General features: G+C 41.5%; 1 protein-coding gene across 2 annotated transcripts in view; it reads right to left on the reverse strand.

Annotated features, from left to right (window-relative positions):
* Positions 1-16,706, reverse strand: part of LOC126481441 (N-acetylneuraminate lyase-like) — a 69,748-nt gene extending 53,042 nt beyond the window's left edge. The window contains exon 1 of one of the 2 annotated variants that reach the window (XM_050105198.1): positions 16,638-16,706. In XM_050105198.1, the coding sequence (XP_049961155.1) occupies positions 16,638-16,676 (39 nt within the window). In that variant the 5' untranslated portion in view covers positions 16,677-16,706. Of the gene's footprint in view, positions 1-16,393; positions 16,566-16,637 lie in introns of those variants that run through there. The other variant, XM_050105199.1, reaches the window with a different exon arrangement.
* Between the last annotated feature and the right edge of the window lie 659 nt (positions 16,707-17,365).

Consider the following 17,365-nt stretch of genomic DNA (forward strand, 5'->3'; position numbering starts at 1 on the left):
CACACATCCTGTGTTACCGTAAGCTGTCGCCAGCGCACCGGTCGGCAAAGATGAGGCGCGGAGATCGATAGTAGGTGCTGGATCGAGTGCGCCTATCACGAATGAGGCCAGAAACACACCGACAAGCAGCACGTCGTCAACGCCCTCTCAACAGCATGTATTTAGGCCGCCGCCGCTGACCAGAGGGCTCAGTCGCTCGGCCTCAACACACAGACTCACTCCTTCAGATTGGCGTCTGTCAGGCCACGCGCGAAACGGGTAAAGTTCATCGCAGACTATGACAGTACATAGGGAACAGATTAGTGCCTATAGTGGGAGTAGCAGTGAAACTAAAGTTTGTAATAACCAGATTAACAATATTGTCTGCAAGAGGACTATAACTGATGAGCTTATACCACAACACATGGATTTTATACCAGTTAAGTAAATGTTCATGTAAATAAAAAAAGCACTCCGTCTTCAGGCCACAAGTGGCCCATTGGGACCATCCGACCGCCGTGCCATCCTCAGCTGAGGATGCGGATAGGAGGGACGCGTGGTCAGCACACTGCTCTCCCGGTCGTTATGATGGTTGTCTGTGACCGGAGCCGCTACTATTCGGTCGAGTAGCTCCTCAATTGGCAACACGAGGCTGAGTGCACTCCGAAAAATGGCAACAGCACATGGCGGCCCAGATGGTCACCTATCCAAGTGCTGGCCACGCCCGACAGCGCTTACGAGAACCGGTGTATCCAATGCGGCAAGGCCGTTGCCACTCACGTAAATAAAGAACCATATTAATCCATGTGTGTATTTATGTTGTAGAAAGAGAATACCGGCCACCCATAACAACGTCCTCTCCCTTCCTTCGTTGTGCTACAAGACTCTACACATCCCAACAGAATTAGTGCGTGCATACTGATAAGTGGGCAGAAATTGCAAAGTTCTTTGTTAAGTCGACTCGAATTTGTAATCACTGAGATAACATCACATACCCTCTCAACCCATGAAGTTTCATTTCGTTTCTTCCTCCCCTTCTGGGTGCTTCGTTTTTTTTCCAGGCAGTATCCATGCAGATCTTAGCGTTAACTGTACCTCTACAGTCGACAACAGCATAGATATACCAGTGAAACGAAGAGCTGTGTTGGCTCACTAAACTTTGCCAATGCTATCAAGAGAGATGTTGATGCAGAGGAACCACACGCTCAATTACTATGAAAACAAAAAAATGGTTCAAATGGCTCTGAGCACTATGGAACTTAACTGCTGAGGTCTCCAGTCCCCTAGAACTTAGAACTACTTAAACCTAACTAACCTAAAGACATCACACACATCCATGCCCGAGGCAGGATTCGAATCTGCGACCGTAGCGGTCGCGCGGTTCCAGACTGTGGCGCCTAGAACCGCTCAGACACTCCGGCCGGCACTATGAAAACAGCTTACGGAGCTGCCATTATGAACAAGTCATCTTAGAATTCAGTTAGTGTAGTGTAAGCAATTGGCTTTATATCGTGACGTCTGAAAACGCAAAAGTAAATGAAACGTTTATGGTCTCCCGTGATTAACAGCCAAAACTTGACAGAGTCTGTGGGTCTTTCTATTGCTGTGGTCTCAGCTGGTACAGTATATCAGTTAAAATCCTGAATACTATTAGTAGTGAAGAGTTATTTTGTCTCTGTAATGCAGACTGATGAGTAATTGAGTTAGAGGCAGCTGCCACTTTACAGGGATGCTTTGGTATAGCATGCGACTGCGACATCACCATCGTTGCCGTGGCTGAAGCCGCTAGTACATGCCCCTGTGGCAGAGATAAATTAGTAGGTAACTGGTCCGAAAACCTTTGGTGGAACAAATTTTCATCACTAGAATTTGGCCAGCAGGGGAAGGAGAACTTGTTACATAAAGTTAACTGATTACCAGAGTCTGCGCCAACGTCATAGTATTTTATCGGTGGAAGTTACGATACACTGTATGAGATCACTTTTCAATTCGGTACTCAACAGCGAGAACAAATGAATAGCAATCTTCTCCCCGCGGGGTACAGAAGTCAATAACTTTCCATACCGTAGGGCCTAGACATTAGCACAAACTTTGGAACGCCATCACCGGGTGTAAGAAGCACGGAAAAAAGTCGCTGCGAGGGACGAGCCGTAATGTTTGTTGATGCATTGTGATTGATGAGTAAAGCTGCGTCGAAAAGTACACATGCGATTGGTACTTCTTTCCCACTAACTACAGGTCAAGCTGATAGTGGTATTAGTACATGATGGTTGTTTGTATGGGATGAAGTAGATCCCCTGATACATCCGGACGAGGTTGAGACACTAGTTCCGGATTTTCTTGGTTCTCCCAAATCAATTGTGAGGAATGTTTCGTTGCATTGCTTTAAGTTCACAGCAGATTTCATGCCCAATTTTTTCAGTCCCAGCTAGTGCATTATCTCTAATGATATCCGCTATTTTAACCACAGTTGCAGGTTCGACGTCCACAATGATAAAGATAAATATAACGAGCTCATAGTCGACGGGAAGTTAAAGGCTGGTTTCCTTTTTCCCTTACCTTACCTGTCGGTCTTTCTCATAGGTGAGTCATACAGATACTAGAGACAGACGATATAACTTGCGAGACAGTGCATCATTTTGTCAACCTCTAAATCTCGTGGATGGTTGTTGAACGTCCGTTGATCAGTATTAGCAGCTGTCATGACTTTCCCCTTACGTACATCGCGAGACTGAATTCCAACTGGTGGCGTTGCTCGTACGTGACGCGGTTAGGAAATATACAAAGATAGTTTGATAAGACTGGTAAATTTCAATGAAAGAATGGAACATATTTGTTGTGTCTTCATGGTTGGCAAGCTTGGTTATTCCAAGAATCGTATAAAGAATTCCAACAATGTACTGTATATAATTCATCGTCTGAATTGTTCAGTATGTCCACTTGATTGAAAATGGAGAAAACCAAGTTTCGTGCTGTTACTAAACATTTTCGTTTGAAGGGTTGGACTACTGCACAAACCAAAACAGAATTGGATGACGCTCACGCGAGCTCTGTACCATTACTAACGACCACTTACTTTTTAATTAATGAATTTCAACGTGGTCAGAGAAACATCGAAGACGATACGCACTCCAGTCGTCCAGTTAAGGTCTTTACGAAAGAAACCGTTGACGACATCCATGCTAAAGGAATGCAAGTTCACCAAATAAAAATTCGTGAGATTGCTGAAACTGCAGTCATCTCAACCGAATGGATGCGTAATATGCTGGATGGAGAATTGGCTATGAAGAAGCTGTGTGCAAGGTGGGTGCCGCGATTGCTCATAGTCGACCAAAAATGCATCCGGCACAACATAATCAACACGATGTCCGGCGATGTTTAATCGCACTCTGCAAGACATTTTGCACAGATTTGTGACTATTGATGAAACCTTGATCCCTCATTACAATCCAGAATGATAATGGCAGTCAAAACAATGGACAAAGGCTGATGAAAGAGCACTGAAGAAGGCAAAAAGCATTTTGATTGCCTAGGATTACTCCTCGCAGATTACTTGGAGAAAGGCTGAACCATAACTGGACGCTATTATGCTTCATTATTCGATCATCTGAAACTTGCGTTGGCTGAAAACAGTCCAAAGTGCTCCTTAGTCAGGATAATGCAGCATCACACGCGTCAGCGATAACAATGGCGAAAGTGTGTGAATTGGGTTTGAGTTGGTTCCTCATCCGCCCTATTTTCCACACTTAGTCCCAAACAACTTCGTTCTGTTCCCTACCTTGAAACTTCGGCTTTCTGGGAAGAAATTTTCATCAAATGAGAAAATAATTTGCAGTCAACGAGTATTTTGCAGAGTTTCCCGATGGGATGAAAAAGTTGGAGAATCGATGGACAAACTGTATATCCCTCAATGGAGACCATGTCAAGCAGAAGGTGAGTTGTTCACGAAACAAACTTTTTTCTTAGTCTTTTACAAGACTTATCAAATCACCATCATAGAACCAGAGACAAATAGGTTATCATTCTTCATCGTAAGCAACAAATGGTACATTGTTATAATCTAGCACCTCGGAACGACTATCTCGGAAACAGCGAAACTGCTCGACTGTTCACCTGCTGCTGTCACGAGCAGCGATGGAAACTGAGTGAAGGACGGTGGAATCACGAATAGGTGGCAAGGTGTTGGACGTCCACGCTTCATCACAGGAATTGGTGGTCAGGGGCTTGTCAGCTCTTTAAAGCACAGGATACGTACTGGCGATCTGTGGCAGATCTGATGACTGAATATAACGCTGGTGGAGGCACAAGAGTTTTGGAACACACTTTTCAGTGCACATTGTTGATCATGGGACTCCACAGCAGATGACCTATATGTATTTCCATGTTGACCCAACGACATCGTCAATTACGATTGTATTGGTCACGGGACTATCGAGAATGGACCATGAGAAAAGGAAACATTTCACTTGGTCTGATGAAGCACATTTCTTGTTACATCAGATCGATGGTAGTATCCGGATACGTCATTATCCAAGTGAACAACTGCTTGAAACGTGGATGCAATCTGGTGGAAGCAGCTTTATGTTATGGGAGACATTCACCTGCGCTTCTACTGGATTTGTGGCAGTAATAAAAGGTACCATGACAGATGTGGTCCGCTGAACATCATTGCAGACCACCTGCTTGACGTCTTACCTAAAGGCGGTGACATCTTCCAGCTGGATAACTCCCCATGTCACAACGTTAGAAACGTGTTACACTGGTTTGAGACGCATGACAGTGAACTCAAGCTGATATATTGGCCGCAACATTCTCTGGCCTGAACTCGACGGAACACATCTGAGTTGCTACCACTTGCAGTTCTGCATCCACACACCACTGATCCGTAATGAACAGGAAATGTGAAACCTGTGCGTACACATCTGGTGCCACATACTTCCGAAAACCTGCCAAGTACTTGTCGAATCTATGCCACGCAGAATGGCTTGAATGTTGCCTTCCAAAGGTGGACCAAGGAGCCATTAAGCAGGGGGCCGCAATGTTTTTGCTCATCGGTGTATATCAGTTCCAAAACTCTGACCGAAGTTTCGGATAATGAAGTAGCATGAATACTAAGAGTGTAGAAAATGGAAAGAATCTCTAGAAAATTACAAGCTGTATTTAACACAGGATACTTTTCAGTTTCTTCCCATGTGGATGGGTTTTTGGCCTGATCAGTGGGAGAGAACGTTCAAGCCTGGAAAGGTGCCAATTCACGGGCTGATCATACCTGTTGTCACTAACAAACTTGATAATACTCGTGGGTCCACAGATAGTACTGGTAAACTACAGGAAGTTGAGTAAGGTAAGACAGAAAGGGAAACTTACGGAAAGACTGAATTCCAAGATGCAGGCGGAAGCGACTCAAAGAAAGAGTACTAACACCTCCACAATTACACGACTGAATTGCCACAATCTGTAGATTTGTCTTCACAATCGTAAGGCCCAGTCAAACACTGATAATGGGGCGTGTACACTTTTACATCTAAATCAATACTCCGCAAGCCACCATACTACGTGTATCGGAGGGTACCCTGTACCATTACGAGTGATTTCCTTTCCCGTTCCACTCGCAAATAGATCGAGGGAGAAATGACCGTCTGTATGCCACTGTATGAGCCCTAATTTCTCTTATCTTACCTTCCTGGCCTTTAAGTGAAGTGTGTGTTGGCAGCAGAAGAATCGTCCTGCAGTCAGCTTCAAATGCCGGTCTTCTAAATTTTCTCAGTGGGGTTCCTTGAAAAGAACGTCGTCTTCCCTCCAAAGATTCCCATTTGAGTTCCCGAAGCATCTCCGTAATACTTGCATGTTGATCGAACCTACTGGTAAAAGATCTATGTAGCCTCTGAATTGCTTCACTGTCTTTCTTTAATCCGTCCGATTGGGGATCCCATACACTTGATAAATAGTCAAGAATGGGTCGCACTATTGTTCTGTACACAGTCTTCTTTTTAGATAAACCACACTTTTTTAAAATCATTCTAGTAAACTGAAGCTGACCATTCGTCCTCCCTACTACAAACGTTACATTGTTCTATTTATTATTGCTTTGCAATGTTACACCTAGATATTTAATCGCCATGACTGTGCCAAACAGCGCACTACTGATGCTGAATCAAACATTATGGGATTGTTCATTCTACTCATTTGCATTTATCCTCCGTTGCTGGCGCGGATGACACTCGTCATCCACATGACTTCCCCGCTCCATTTTGTTCGCCAGGGCTGTATTGAGTTCGCGCCATTTTCAGTATCTTTCTGTTAACTCTTCGGCCGTTAGCTCCAATCATTGTTGTCTCTCAGTTACGAAAGACACGTTGTTTATGAAACATTATTATAGTCTGGAGGACACTTGTCATCCGCGCGAGCTCTGCTGCCACAATCTGAAACTAAGTAATTCTGTATTACTTTATTGCTTTCCTATATTCAATCGATCTTTCGTGTGCGTAAATTTAGACGTACTGAAACTGATTGCAATTACCTTCCATGTTACCTAGTATTCTCTTTATTTTTACATTGTGGAAGAAATCTCAAAGGCAAAAAACCTCGGACAGAGTTTAGTAGAGATCCTAATGTATGGTTGGAATGGTTCAATGAGCTGATGATGAAGATGCTCACAGTGATAGCGCTGACTCTGAGACTAAGGATTCTGTTCATGAAACCCGTCATGATTCAGGAACAGAACAAGAAGAGTCAGAAAATGATGAATATGAATCACAGGAAGAAGTAACTCAAGAGGATGCATTTTTTACGGAAAGATGGAATAACTAAACGGGGGAAAAATAAATATCCTACCAGTGTTAGAAGCAGATCTTGTAATTTTATTACCGATTTGCCTGGACCAAAAAATCAAGCTCTTATAAAAAAGGCGAAATAGAAATTCTGAATTTGTTCTTGGATGAAAACATAATAAGCATTAACGCAACATGCACTAATATGTACATCAATTAAGTTCGTGGTAACTTCTCTAGGGAAAGGGACGCTAAAGAAACAGATGCGATAGATATCAAAGCTTTCATTGGTTTGTTATATCTATGTGGATCTTTGAGATGAGAAGTTCTGGTAACAGTATATCGAAATTGTGTGATAACACAAAGGGAAACGGATTTGAATCATGTTATTTATGCATAAGTGAAAACCGATTCAGGTTTCTGTTGAGATGTCTGAGGTTTGATAATATCCGTGATAGAGGTGTTCGCAGAGAGATTGACTAGTTGGCTGCTATCAGAGCTCTCAGAGAGGTACTTGAACTATTCACGAAGAATTGCCAAAAATATTTTTCACCTAGTGAATATCTTACTGTTGACGAACAGCTTTTGGCCTTCAGAGGGAACTGCCCGTTCAGGCAATATGTTCCTAGCAAACCAGCAAAGTATGGGTTAAAAGTGCTTGCTTTGGTTGACGTAAAACCATCTTACACTTTGAATTTAGAACCGTACGTCGGTAAGCAACAAGAGGGACCATGTAATGCCAGTAATTCAGCTGAAGACATTGTTTTTCGAATGGTCAAACTGTTTCAAACGTTAGAATATATTATACTGTGTACAAATATTAAATGCATTATATTTAGAGTTAATAAAAAAATCATAAAATCAGTCATAAAGACCGTTCAAAGTGTACAAATAGACCGCTTGCTTTGTGGATGACACCAATTATCCGCGCGAGTGACGACGTCACGAAATTTCGCGTGAGTAACGGAGGATTAGCTTGCATTTTTCTGCGTTTTCAGCTAGCTGCCATTCATCAAACCAACTGGAAGTTTTGTCTAAATCATCCTGTATCCTCCTACAGTCACTCAGCGACGACTTCTTCCCGTACACCCCAGCATCATCAGAAAACGGCCGCCGATTGCTGCCCGCCCTGTCTATCACATCATTAATGTGTCTAGAGACTCTTAATGATACCTTTGTCTCTGATGAACACTCGCCGTCGAGGACAACATATTGTGTTCCATTACTTAAAAAGTCTTCAAGGCACTCACACGTCTGGGAACTATTCCGAATGCTCCTAGCTTCGGTAACAGTCGTCGCTGCGGCACCATGTAAATGCTTCCCAGAAATATGGGATCTGCCTGTTTCCATCCACAGTTCGCAGTATATCATGTGAAAAAGGGAAAGCTGAGCTGCGCACGAGCAATGCTTTCTAAAACCGTGTTCATTCGTGAACATTAGCTTCTCGGTCTCAAGAAAATTTATTACATTCTAACTTAGAATATGTTCAAAGACTGTGCAGCAAACCAACGTTACGTATACCGGTTTGTAATTTTGCGGGTCCGTTCTTTTACCCTTCCTATGTACAGGAGTCACTTTGACTTCATACTGTGTAAATTATGACGTTGTCAGGGTTGTGAGAGATTGTTGTTATTATGGTTGTTTGAAAGTCATACTAAAGGTATTTAATAATCACTGATGTGTACAAATTATTATTATTATTATTATATTAAAATTTTTATAAATGTTCTTGTTACTAATGAAAATATTACTACATCAAACCGTTTTTTTGTTATTATTTAGAAAACAATAGCCATCTGCGGCACGTTAAAAGCGGAAGCGAGTGACAGATGACGGAAAATTATATTTCGGGCTTGGGGGAGAGGAAGGAAATAACACAATGGGAAAGCCCCTCTCCACCCAGAACCAAACCCTGGAACCATGCCACGGGTTCAGGTCCTCAACTCTCCAGATATCTTGTAGACCCCACGTCACAATGAGTCGGCAACGTTATCACCTCCTTCACAACGCATGCAGTGTGTAAACTGCTTCTTGATCGCTAAAACAGGAGGAGAGCAGAGCACACGGCACAATGACTCCTAGGATGAGAGCATAGCATACGAATATCTATGGAGTGAGCTTAGGGTACTAAATCGAAACGAAACAGTCATGTCATCTTGTTAAGAAATAATTGTTTACATTTTCCGCTAAGACCAGAACTTAATATTACACATAATTATATGTCCTGTTTTCATACTTCTATTTATTGATAACGGCAATGGTGCTGAATTGTTGCAGCTACAGATGCAAATGGAAATTCGTCTAGGAGGAAAAATTACTTTTCGTAGGTAAGTAGCACAGAAGTCTAATAATAGTCATCATACAAGTAAGGAGCCCTTTACATGTTGATTAATGTCGGGAGATTCTGCAATGAAGGCATTAAATCATACGGCTAACTTATGTCACTCTATGGACTTTGGTGCCCACATATTTATGAGGCAAGTGGTGGATAAATTTTGTAGTGCGGGATTGTACAGACAATCAATATGTTTGAATGTACAGTCAGTCTCACAAGAAAGTGTACACCGTTATCTGTATGAAATAAAAGACCCTATTATATGTTTGCATGAAAATACATGTTATTACTAATTGCACAATTACCTAATAGTTAATCCAGTCACCGCCATTATCGATTACAGCTTAGCACCTTAGCCCTGTCCGCCCCGATATCTGAGTGGTCAGCGTGACAGATTGCCGTCCTACGGGCCCGAGTTCAATTCCCGGCTGGGTAGGGGATTTTCTCCGCTCAGGGATTGGGGTTTTCTGTCTTCATCATCGTTTCACCCTCATCCGGCGAACAGGTCGCCCATGTGGCGTCGAATGAATACCTGCGCCAAGACGGCCAGAGCTGCCCCGCAAGGGACCTCCCGGTCAATGACGCCAAACGTTCATCTCCATTACCTTAGCCCTCTCTCCGGTAAATCATCCATGTTTCCAACCTCTAAATATGGATTGACCCGCTTCGCAACGAATGTCTTTGACTTTCTAAGAACTTTAGCAGCAGCTCCATATGAAAGCTTTGGTCCCTTTGGATGATTTACGACGAACATTGGCTCGTGACGCTTCAGTTATTTTGCACTCATTTTAAACTGCAACTGACAAAACAAAGCATTCAACTCTCACACTGTATAAAAGCGCATTGATTACAGATTCGAGATGCTGCCAGAGATGTCGCGGCGGACGTTACATTTAAAATTATGGCGTACACTTATTTGTGGAACTGTCCATATAGACTTATTAGAGCATTAGTCGCCTGTAACTCAGATTTATATATGATCATCTGAGTCATTTCATCCGTATTACACAGTTTTACAAACCACTGTACTTATTTTATAGTAATCACAAAGGTCCTATGACTTGATGAATGATTATGTGTGATTAATGTAATTACTCGAAGGATGTACAAAGACTGAAAAGATTGTATCAGAAAATAAAAACAGAAGACTTTCATCCTTGAAAATATTGCAGATTGTGGTAACTCGCCAATCTGACGTGTGTCATAGCTCCAAGTTCGAAGTTTTCTGGCCACTTTCACTTTGGTGTCTAACTCAGCCATTTCGCAATGCCACCACAGCAGAATTCATTAAAAGAGACACAGAACAACAGTTAAACGTAATGCGAAACCAAAAAATGGTTGTGGCTATCCTTTCTTTCCGTATTAAAAAAAAAAGCTACACATTACCTTGATGCAAAAAAGGAGAAATACCCTCACTCCACCATCATTTCAATTCTCAAAAGTTCATTTTTGCTACGTAAGTCAGTAGAATTCCAATTTTTTTGCTTATTATCACTGTTCGTCATACATGATAGACATACACATTAAAGACGTATAGTAACTATTATGTGCTCATGAAGGTTTTATATACTGAAGTCTGATTTCCTGCCATTGTAGCATGACAAATTGTAGTTAAAACGATGCATTTTGGAGAGGTCCTTCATGCGGTGCAAAACTGAAACTGCATTTTCGTGATATGCAGGCATAAATACAGAAAATAGCAAATATGACAATACCTTCGGAAACCTTGATATCAAGTTGGGGGCTGTGTATTTTATTTCTGATGCTAATTGTCGAGGAGGGAAGGAAAGTGGCGTCACAAAGTTAGAACGACTTTAACTTTCGTGGCGTGGGAAAGTGACGTCATAGTGTGTTACCACAGGAATCAGGGTTTTTACACACACAATTTTGGTGGCGCCACTCTAGTGGCTACCAAGTGGCGTCACTTTTGTTGCATGTAGGAACTCAGCTTTAAGCCATCCTCACACAGGACATATTGCTCATCACAATGCATGCCAAATGTGGTGTCAATCGTAGATGCTGCATTCTCTGAAATGAACTGCTACATCTCATACAACATGGTTCTCATCATATTTGCAACCACTGCACTCTGTAGAGGCAGTTCCCGACAGCATCCCATGCGCAAGATTCTGGACTCGTCGATGGGATGAATAGCTAATTGCTGGTAGAGGAAAACTTTGTACTTCGAAATAATGTCTCTGTTATATTTTCTTTGCACCTAGTAGTTTTCAGACGCCATCTTTGTTTAAAAAGTGTGACAATTTTTGTGTGATGTATTGCGATAGAGAAAGGAGTCTGCGACCACTAGAGGTATTCTATTTCAGTTGTTTTATTTTCACAGTTACATTCACATTTAGTTTTTAGTCAAAACCTCCCCAAAAACCATTTCTGATATAGTGTTTTGTTTTTCCACTAGACACTGTCACAGGTTACCCCAAAGTCGTAACACAACACACACACGTCACATTAACACATACAAATCCACTTGACAGTGAAGGTTTAAACCTTTGAAACATATAGTGTATATAAATAAACAGAGACTGGTAACAGTAATCTTGTTTCTTTATTCAGCACTACATAATGTTGTGAAGTGATCTGAGATTCATAGTAGTAGAACTTATTCGATAACTCGATTAAATCTCCATCTCATTTTCGGTTTTAAACTTAATATACAATGAGGTGATAAAAAGGTATGGAATACTTCCTAATATAATGTCAGACCTCCTTTTGACTGGCGTAGTGCCGCAACTTGACATTGCAAGGTCTCAACGAGTCGTTCGAAGTCTGAACAGAAATACTGAACCATGCTGCCTCTGCAACTGCCCATAATTGCGAAAGCATTGCTGGTGCATGATTTTGTTCATGAACTGACCTCTTGATTACATCTCAGATATGTGTTGGGTAACCTGGATGAGCAAACCATTTGCTCGAACTCTACAGAATGCTCTTCAAACCACTGGCGATTTATCTGCTAATAAACATGCAAGCAGTTGCTTTTTTTATGATTCACTGAACTGTAAATATGTTTTCGAGCCACTGCAGGCAAATCATCAGACGAAGTGTATCTAGATGCTAGTAGCATCAGCACTGCATCTAGCTACACTTGGTCCACAACATAATGTTCTTGTAACACCGCCATTTGATGATGATCCTGTAGGGGCTCGAAAACATGTTCATGGTTGGATAAATCGTAAAAAAGAGACTGGTTGCATGTTTATTACCAGATAAAACGCCAATTTAAATCACAGTTGCTGTTCGTCATACACAACGGATACATGGAAATTCTTCAAACCAATCGTGAACAATGTTGCCCCAGTGACATGGCACGTTGTCATCCATAAAAATTCCATCGTCATTTGGGAACATGAAGTCCATGGATGGGTGGACATGGTCTCCAGGTAGCCAAACATAGCCATTTCCAGCCAGTTATCGTTTCAGCTGGACCATAGGATGCAGTCCATTCACAGCCCATACTATCATGGAGCCACCACCAACTTGCACAGTGTCTTTCTGAAAACTTGGGTCCATGGCTTTGTGGTGTCTGCACCACACTGGAACCCTACCATCAGCTCTTACCACCTTAAATCGGGACTCATCTGACATGCCACAGTTTCCCACTAGTCTAGGGTCCAATCGATATGGTCACGAGACCAGGAGACGGCTGCAGGTGATGTCATGCTACTAGCAAAGGCACTCACATTGGTCGTCTGCTGCTCCCGGCGGTTAAGCCGAATTTCGCCGCACTGTCCTAACGGATACATTCATCATACGACCCACATTGATTTCTGCAGTTATTTACGCAGTGTTGCTTGTCTGTTAGCACTGACAATGCTACGCAAAGGCCACTGCTATTGGTCGTTAAGTGAAGTCCATCAGTCAGTGCGTTGGTAATATTGCGAGAGGTAATATTTGAAATTTGGTATTCTTGGCACTCTCTTGACATCGCGGATCTCGAAATATTGAATTCCCTAACGATTTTCGAAATGGTATGCCCCTTTGTCTAGCTCCAACTGTCATTCCACGTTCAAAGTCTGGTAGTTTCTGTGTTACAGCCATAATGGTCAGAAATCTTTTCATGTAAATCACCAGAGTACAAAATGCTTCGCCAATGCACTGGCCTTTTATACCCTGAGTACACGATAGTACCGCCATATGTATATATGCATATCGCTATCCCATACCTTTCCTCACCAGAGTGCAGTTAAAGAATCGCATCTAATGTCACTTTACAGAAGTTAATATCCCTATTCTCATTGTTGTATTGGCCACCAGCTCTCCAAAGTTACGTACTTAATCATGCAGATTTCAAGATCGAAATTTGTTTCGTAATTTCATTTTAATGGAAGAGGAGATTTTTTCAGTGCTGCTCAGCATCACTAAGAAAGATATTTACCGGCATAAGAAAGAAATTTACCGGCAAGATACAAACATAAGGCAGTCCATAAAACAAAGAGATATGTATATTTATTTCACTGTAAGTTTCATTGTATCAAAAACTTCGGCCGGTCGTTGTGACCGCGCGGCTCTAGGCGCTTCAGTCTGGAACGTGACCGCTACGGTCGCAGGTTCGAATCCTGCCTCGGGCATGGATGTGTGTAATGTCCTTAGGTTAGTTAGGTTTAAATAGTTCTAAGTTCTAGGGGACTGATGACCACAGATGTTGAGTCCCATAGTGCTCAGAGCCATTTGAACCATTTTGAACCACCAAAAACTTCCAGTGTATAACTTTTGTTTACTTCCTGATATAGAATAGAAGTAACGTTAAAATTTCGGGCCACTGGAGAAACATTCCAATCGTTGGAACAAGAATTGTAGCAAATACATTATTTATAATAAATAACATAGCTTACTGCATATAATACTTCTGTTAAATTAATAAGAAAAAACCGAAACGTGTAAAAAAGGTAAAAATACTGGAATGAGCTTGACACGAACTACTACCTTTCTCTATACAGCTCACGTAACTACCCTGTGGCTTCGACATGACAGTCCGCGTCTCAGTACATGGTACGTACTATGTAATGGATGCATCTGGAACTGTCATATTTGATATTTAATTACAACAAATTGTACCAAAAGGACGAGCTTCTAATAGATCATCACTGTCCCATAGCACGGAAGTGGTATATTTTATAGCACACAAGTTATAACACTAAAATCATCAAATAGGGGAAGCCTTTAACTACTGGTATATAGTCACCTATCATTTTGTTATAACAGATCCTACCTAAAACGACGCGATTTTGAGAAATCCTCCATTTTTCTGATGCTTTGAAATAGCTAATATTCATAACACGTACACTATACTGAAGAAAAACACAAAATATGGAAGTTAATTGCAAACGATATGGCGGCAACTAAATTCTGCTTCTAACGTAAAGCCAACGTTGTGTCTCATTGGCCATGTTCTTCTCCACGAGGCAAAAATCTGACATGCCAGATTCTTCATTGCGCGCTTTGCAGTGTAGTCGAACGCGGAAATCCACGCTGTCGCGTCACCAGCTCCTTGTCCAATTGCGTTTTCACGTCCCGTGAGAGGACAGCTTAGACTGTATTTCGAGTGGCACCGACAACTGTCGGCAGACTCAGTTGCCAGAGGCCGCAAGATAACATCGGCCGACAGCTTGGTCTCAAGGCATCTGACCTCCTCCATCAGTTTTTGGAGGGATCAAGGAGGTCAGCTTAGAATCTGGTCTACTAAGTAGTTTAGAATCTATGTTAACCTCCTTGGGCCGGATGGATGACACGACGCCTCTGTGCTAGGAGACCACCGGTGCATTGCAGCTATTAAAAAGACGGCGAATGCATGTGAATGAGCTATATCTATCTCGAAAAGAACTTACTAGAATAAATTAGAACAAATTAGAATAAACAGACAAGTTTTACGAATATGTGAGATGAAGACAGATACGCTCTATTACATACCAGAAATGATTTGTGGTGATATTGAAGAGCAAGATTACAAACACTCCGCAACACGGACATGTCAATTAGTGCATATAAGGCAAACATACATTTTTAGAATAAGATACTCTAAAAATCTAAATCAATGAAAAGCGGAAACACACACCACGTTCGCAAACCACCCCATATAACACAATCACCATCTTACTGGCATAAAAAGATCAATAAGCAGGAATAATAGTTTGTAGACAGTTAATACCCACCTACCAGGACCCAAAAAGGATCCACTATAGACAGTACCTAACTTTAAGCACAAGATACGTCACCATATTCACTTGAACAAATTACTGTCGAGATTCTGCTATAATTTACGTGTAAAATTTCCAATACAGATTTTTGCCTACTTTGCTGCGATTTCAGTTCACAGATTCGGTGGTGTATCCCAATTACGGTATTTCTCACACCTAGGATGCCACAGACTACTCCTTTCTTGGACTAAGCGCATCTGTTTCTCTCAGTCTATATTTCTTGTATGAGGAAATCTGCTGATGCCACCGAAGAAACTGATATTGACATCACCGATTGTCATCCGAAGTATCTCCGTTCGGGCAATGAGACTGGCTGGGTTGTGGCGGCCGATGTCGGTCGTCGGTGAAATCCGCCAATGCCGGTGCCCATGTGACCAGAACTTAACAGCTGACACGACGGGACGTACCGTTTTCCATGTATTCCACGGTGTTTTGCACAAAATGGATGCAGATACAACCAAAACAGTTTGTTAATTAAGCGAAAAGCATCGTTCCAATGGCCTTTGCGTTAAGCAGACACCTAGTTACATTGACAACAATGACTTATTCTTACTTGCTAGCAGTAGCCCCTAAATTTTATAAGTTTAGAATTGCGCAGGCGCCAGTTCGAACCTTAAAAAGCACTGATTATCTTTTACGAACAGCGTTCCTCCGAATTAATATAATGCATACCAAGCAGCATATACAAAATTGTAATTAAACACGTAAGCTTTATTAATGAACTGTGGCTGATTTTCGGATTTTGGAACTCATTGAACCTTATGAACGATAGATGCAAGTACATTCAGATATGTTTCTGATGTGATCAGTTCACATCGACGATTGTAGAAAAACTGTTCGGAAAAATTCATATATTTTAGCAACTATTTCATTAGTACTTGTTCTAATTCTTCAAAAACTACCCAATTCCCCCTTCCTTTACAGAAATATTTAACAATGACCGTGTAGCACATAGTGTAGTTTCTCGCTCGTACTGCATGTTTCATTTTCTGCCTCTGATCGTCTAAAACTGTATTAAGTGCCGTACGTGAAGCGTCGTGCAAAAAGCATGTATAAATAATTTACTCATAATCAGCAGAGTAAATTTCCGTTCTTACCATCCTTGCCGTCCTTACGAGACCCCTTTCCGTAATGAATTGGTACAGCCTTTAAGAGGACTGTGTTTTATATACATGCATTTAACGCACTGATAGTACTGAAGGTCACAGTGGAGTGTAAACAACTTCTTCCCAACTGATAAATGCCGATGTTGTACCTACCTACGGAAAAGACTAGCAATAAAATAAGTGTATTTGAACAATACTCAGCCTAGTTGTTATTCGAAAATGACAAGTTACACACTGCTATAGAACGGCACGCGGCGAACTTGTGTAAAAACATCGTCGTACACGCACAACATCCAGTCAGAGATTTTGTTTGAGTGCGCATGGTGCTCGTTCTTATGCTTGTGGTGTGTCTGGTGACGAAATAGTTTTACTTTCCACCCGGACTTTTAACTCCATCGAAGTACTGTATAATATAATCCCTGAAGTCTTCTGTCTCTAGCTTGCAGAGATTCTACACAAAAAACTACTATTTCATCAAATATGAGACTGAAATAAAGCCGTAGGAAAATTACAGTATTTAAAATGAACACAAATCGGTAGAGTATGAATAATTCGCATTTGAATTGTTCTACGGACGGTACTATATAGCAGCCTTTGATACGAGCGGAAATCAATGTTAAAGTAATTTAGACTGATGGTAAAGCTCTGCGTTTGCGTGCTATAGTGCGCCTGAACTTTGTCGGTATTTATTACCAGTTCCTCGTCATTCAGCAGCCATGGCTGAGCAGACACCGCCACTTTAAAACATATATCTTTTTAAGTACTAGATTACAATATACATTACAATAATAAGACAATCATGTTGCAAAGTAACAGAGTTGCTGCTGTTTTCATTGGCACTGAGTTGCAGCTCAGGTAGACACCGTTCTATCACCAAAAAAGTATTCTTCTGTACTGTACCAGTGTTGGTCTTTTGGTATAAACAATAATTGAATCCTAAATTGTTCAACTGGTTATGACTGA

This window comes from Schistocerca serialis, chromosome 5 (assembly GCF_023864345.2).
Source record: "Schistocerca serialis cubense isolate TAMUIC-IGC-003099 chromosome 5, iqSchSeri2.2, whole genome shotgun sequence".
In the NCBI taxonomy this organism is placed as follows: Eukaryota; Metazoa; Arthropoda; class Insecta; order Orthoptera; family Acrididae; genus Schistocerca; species Schistocerca serialis.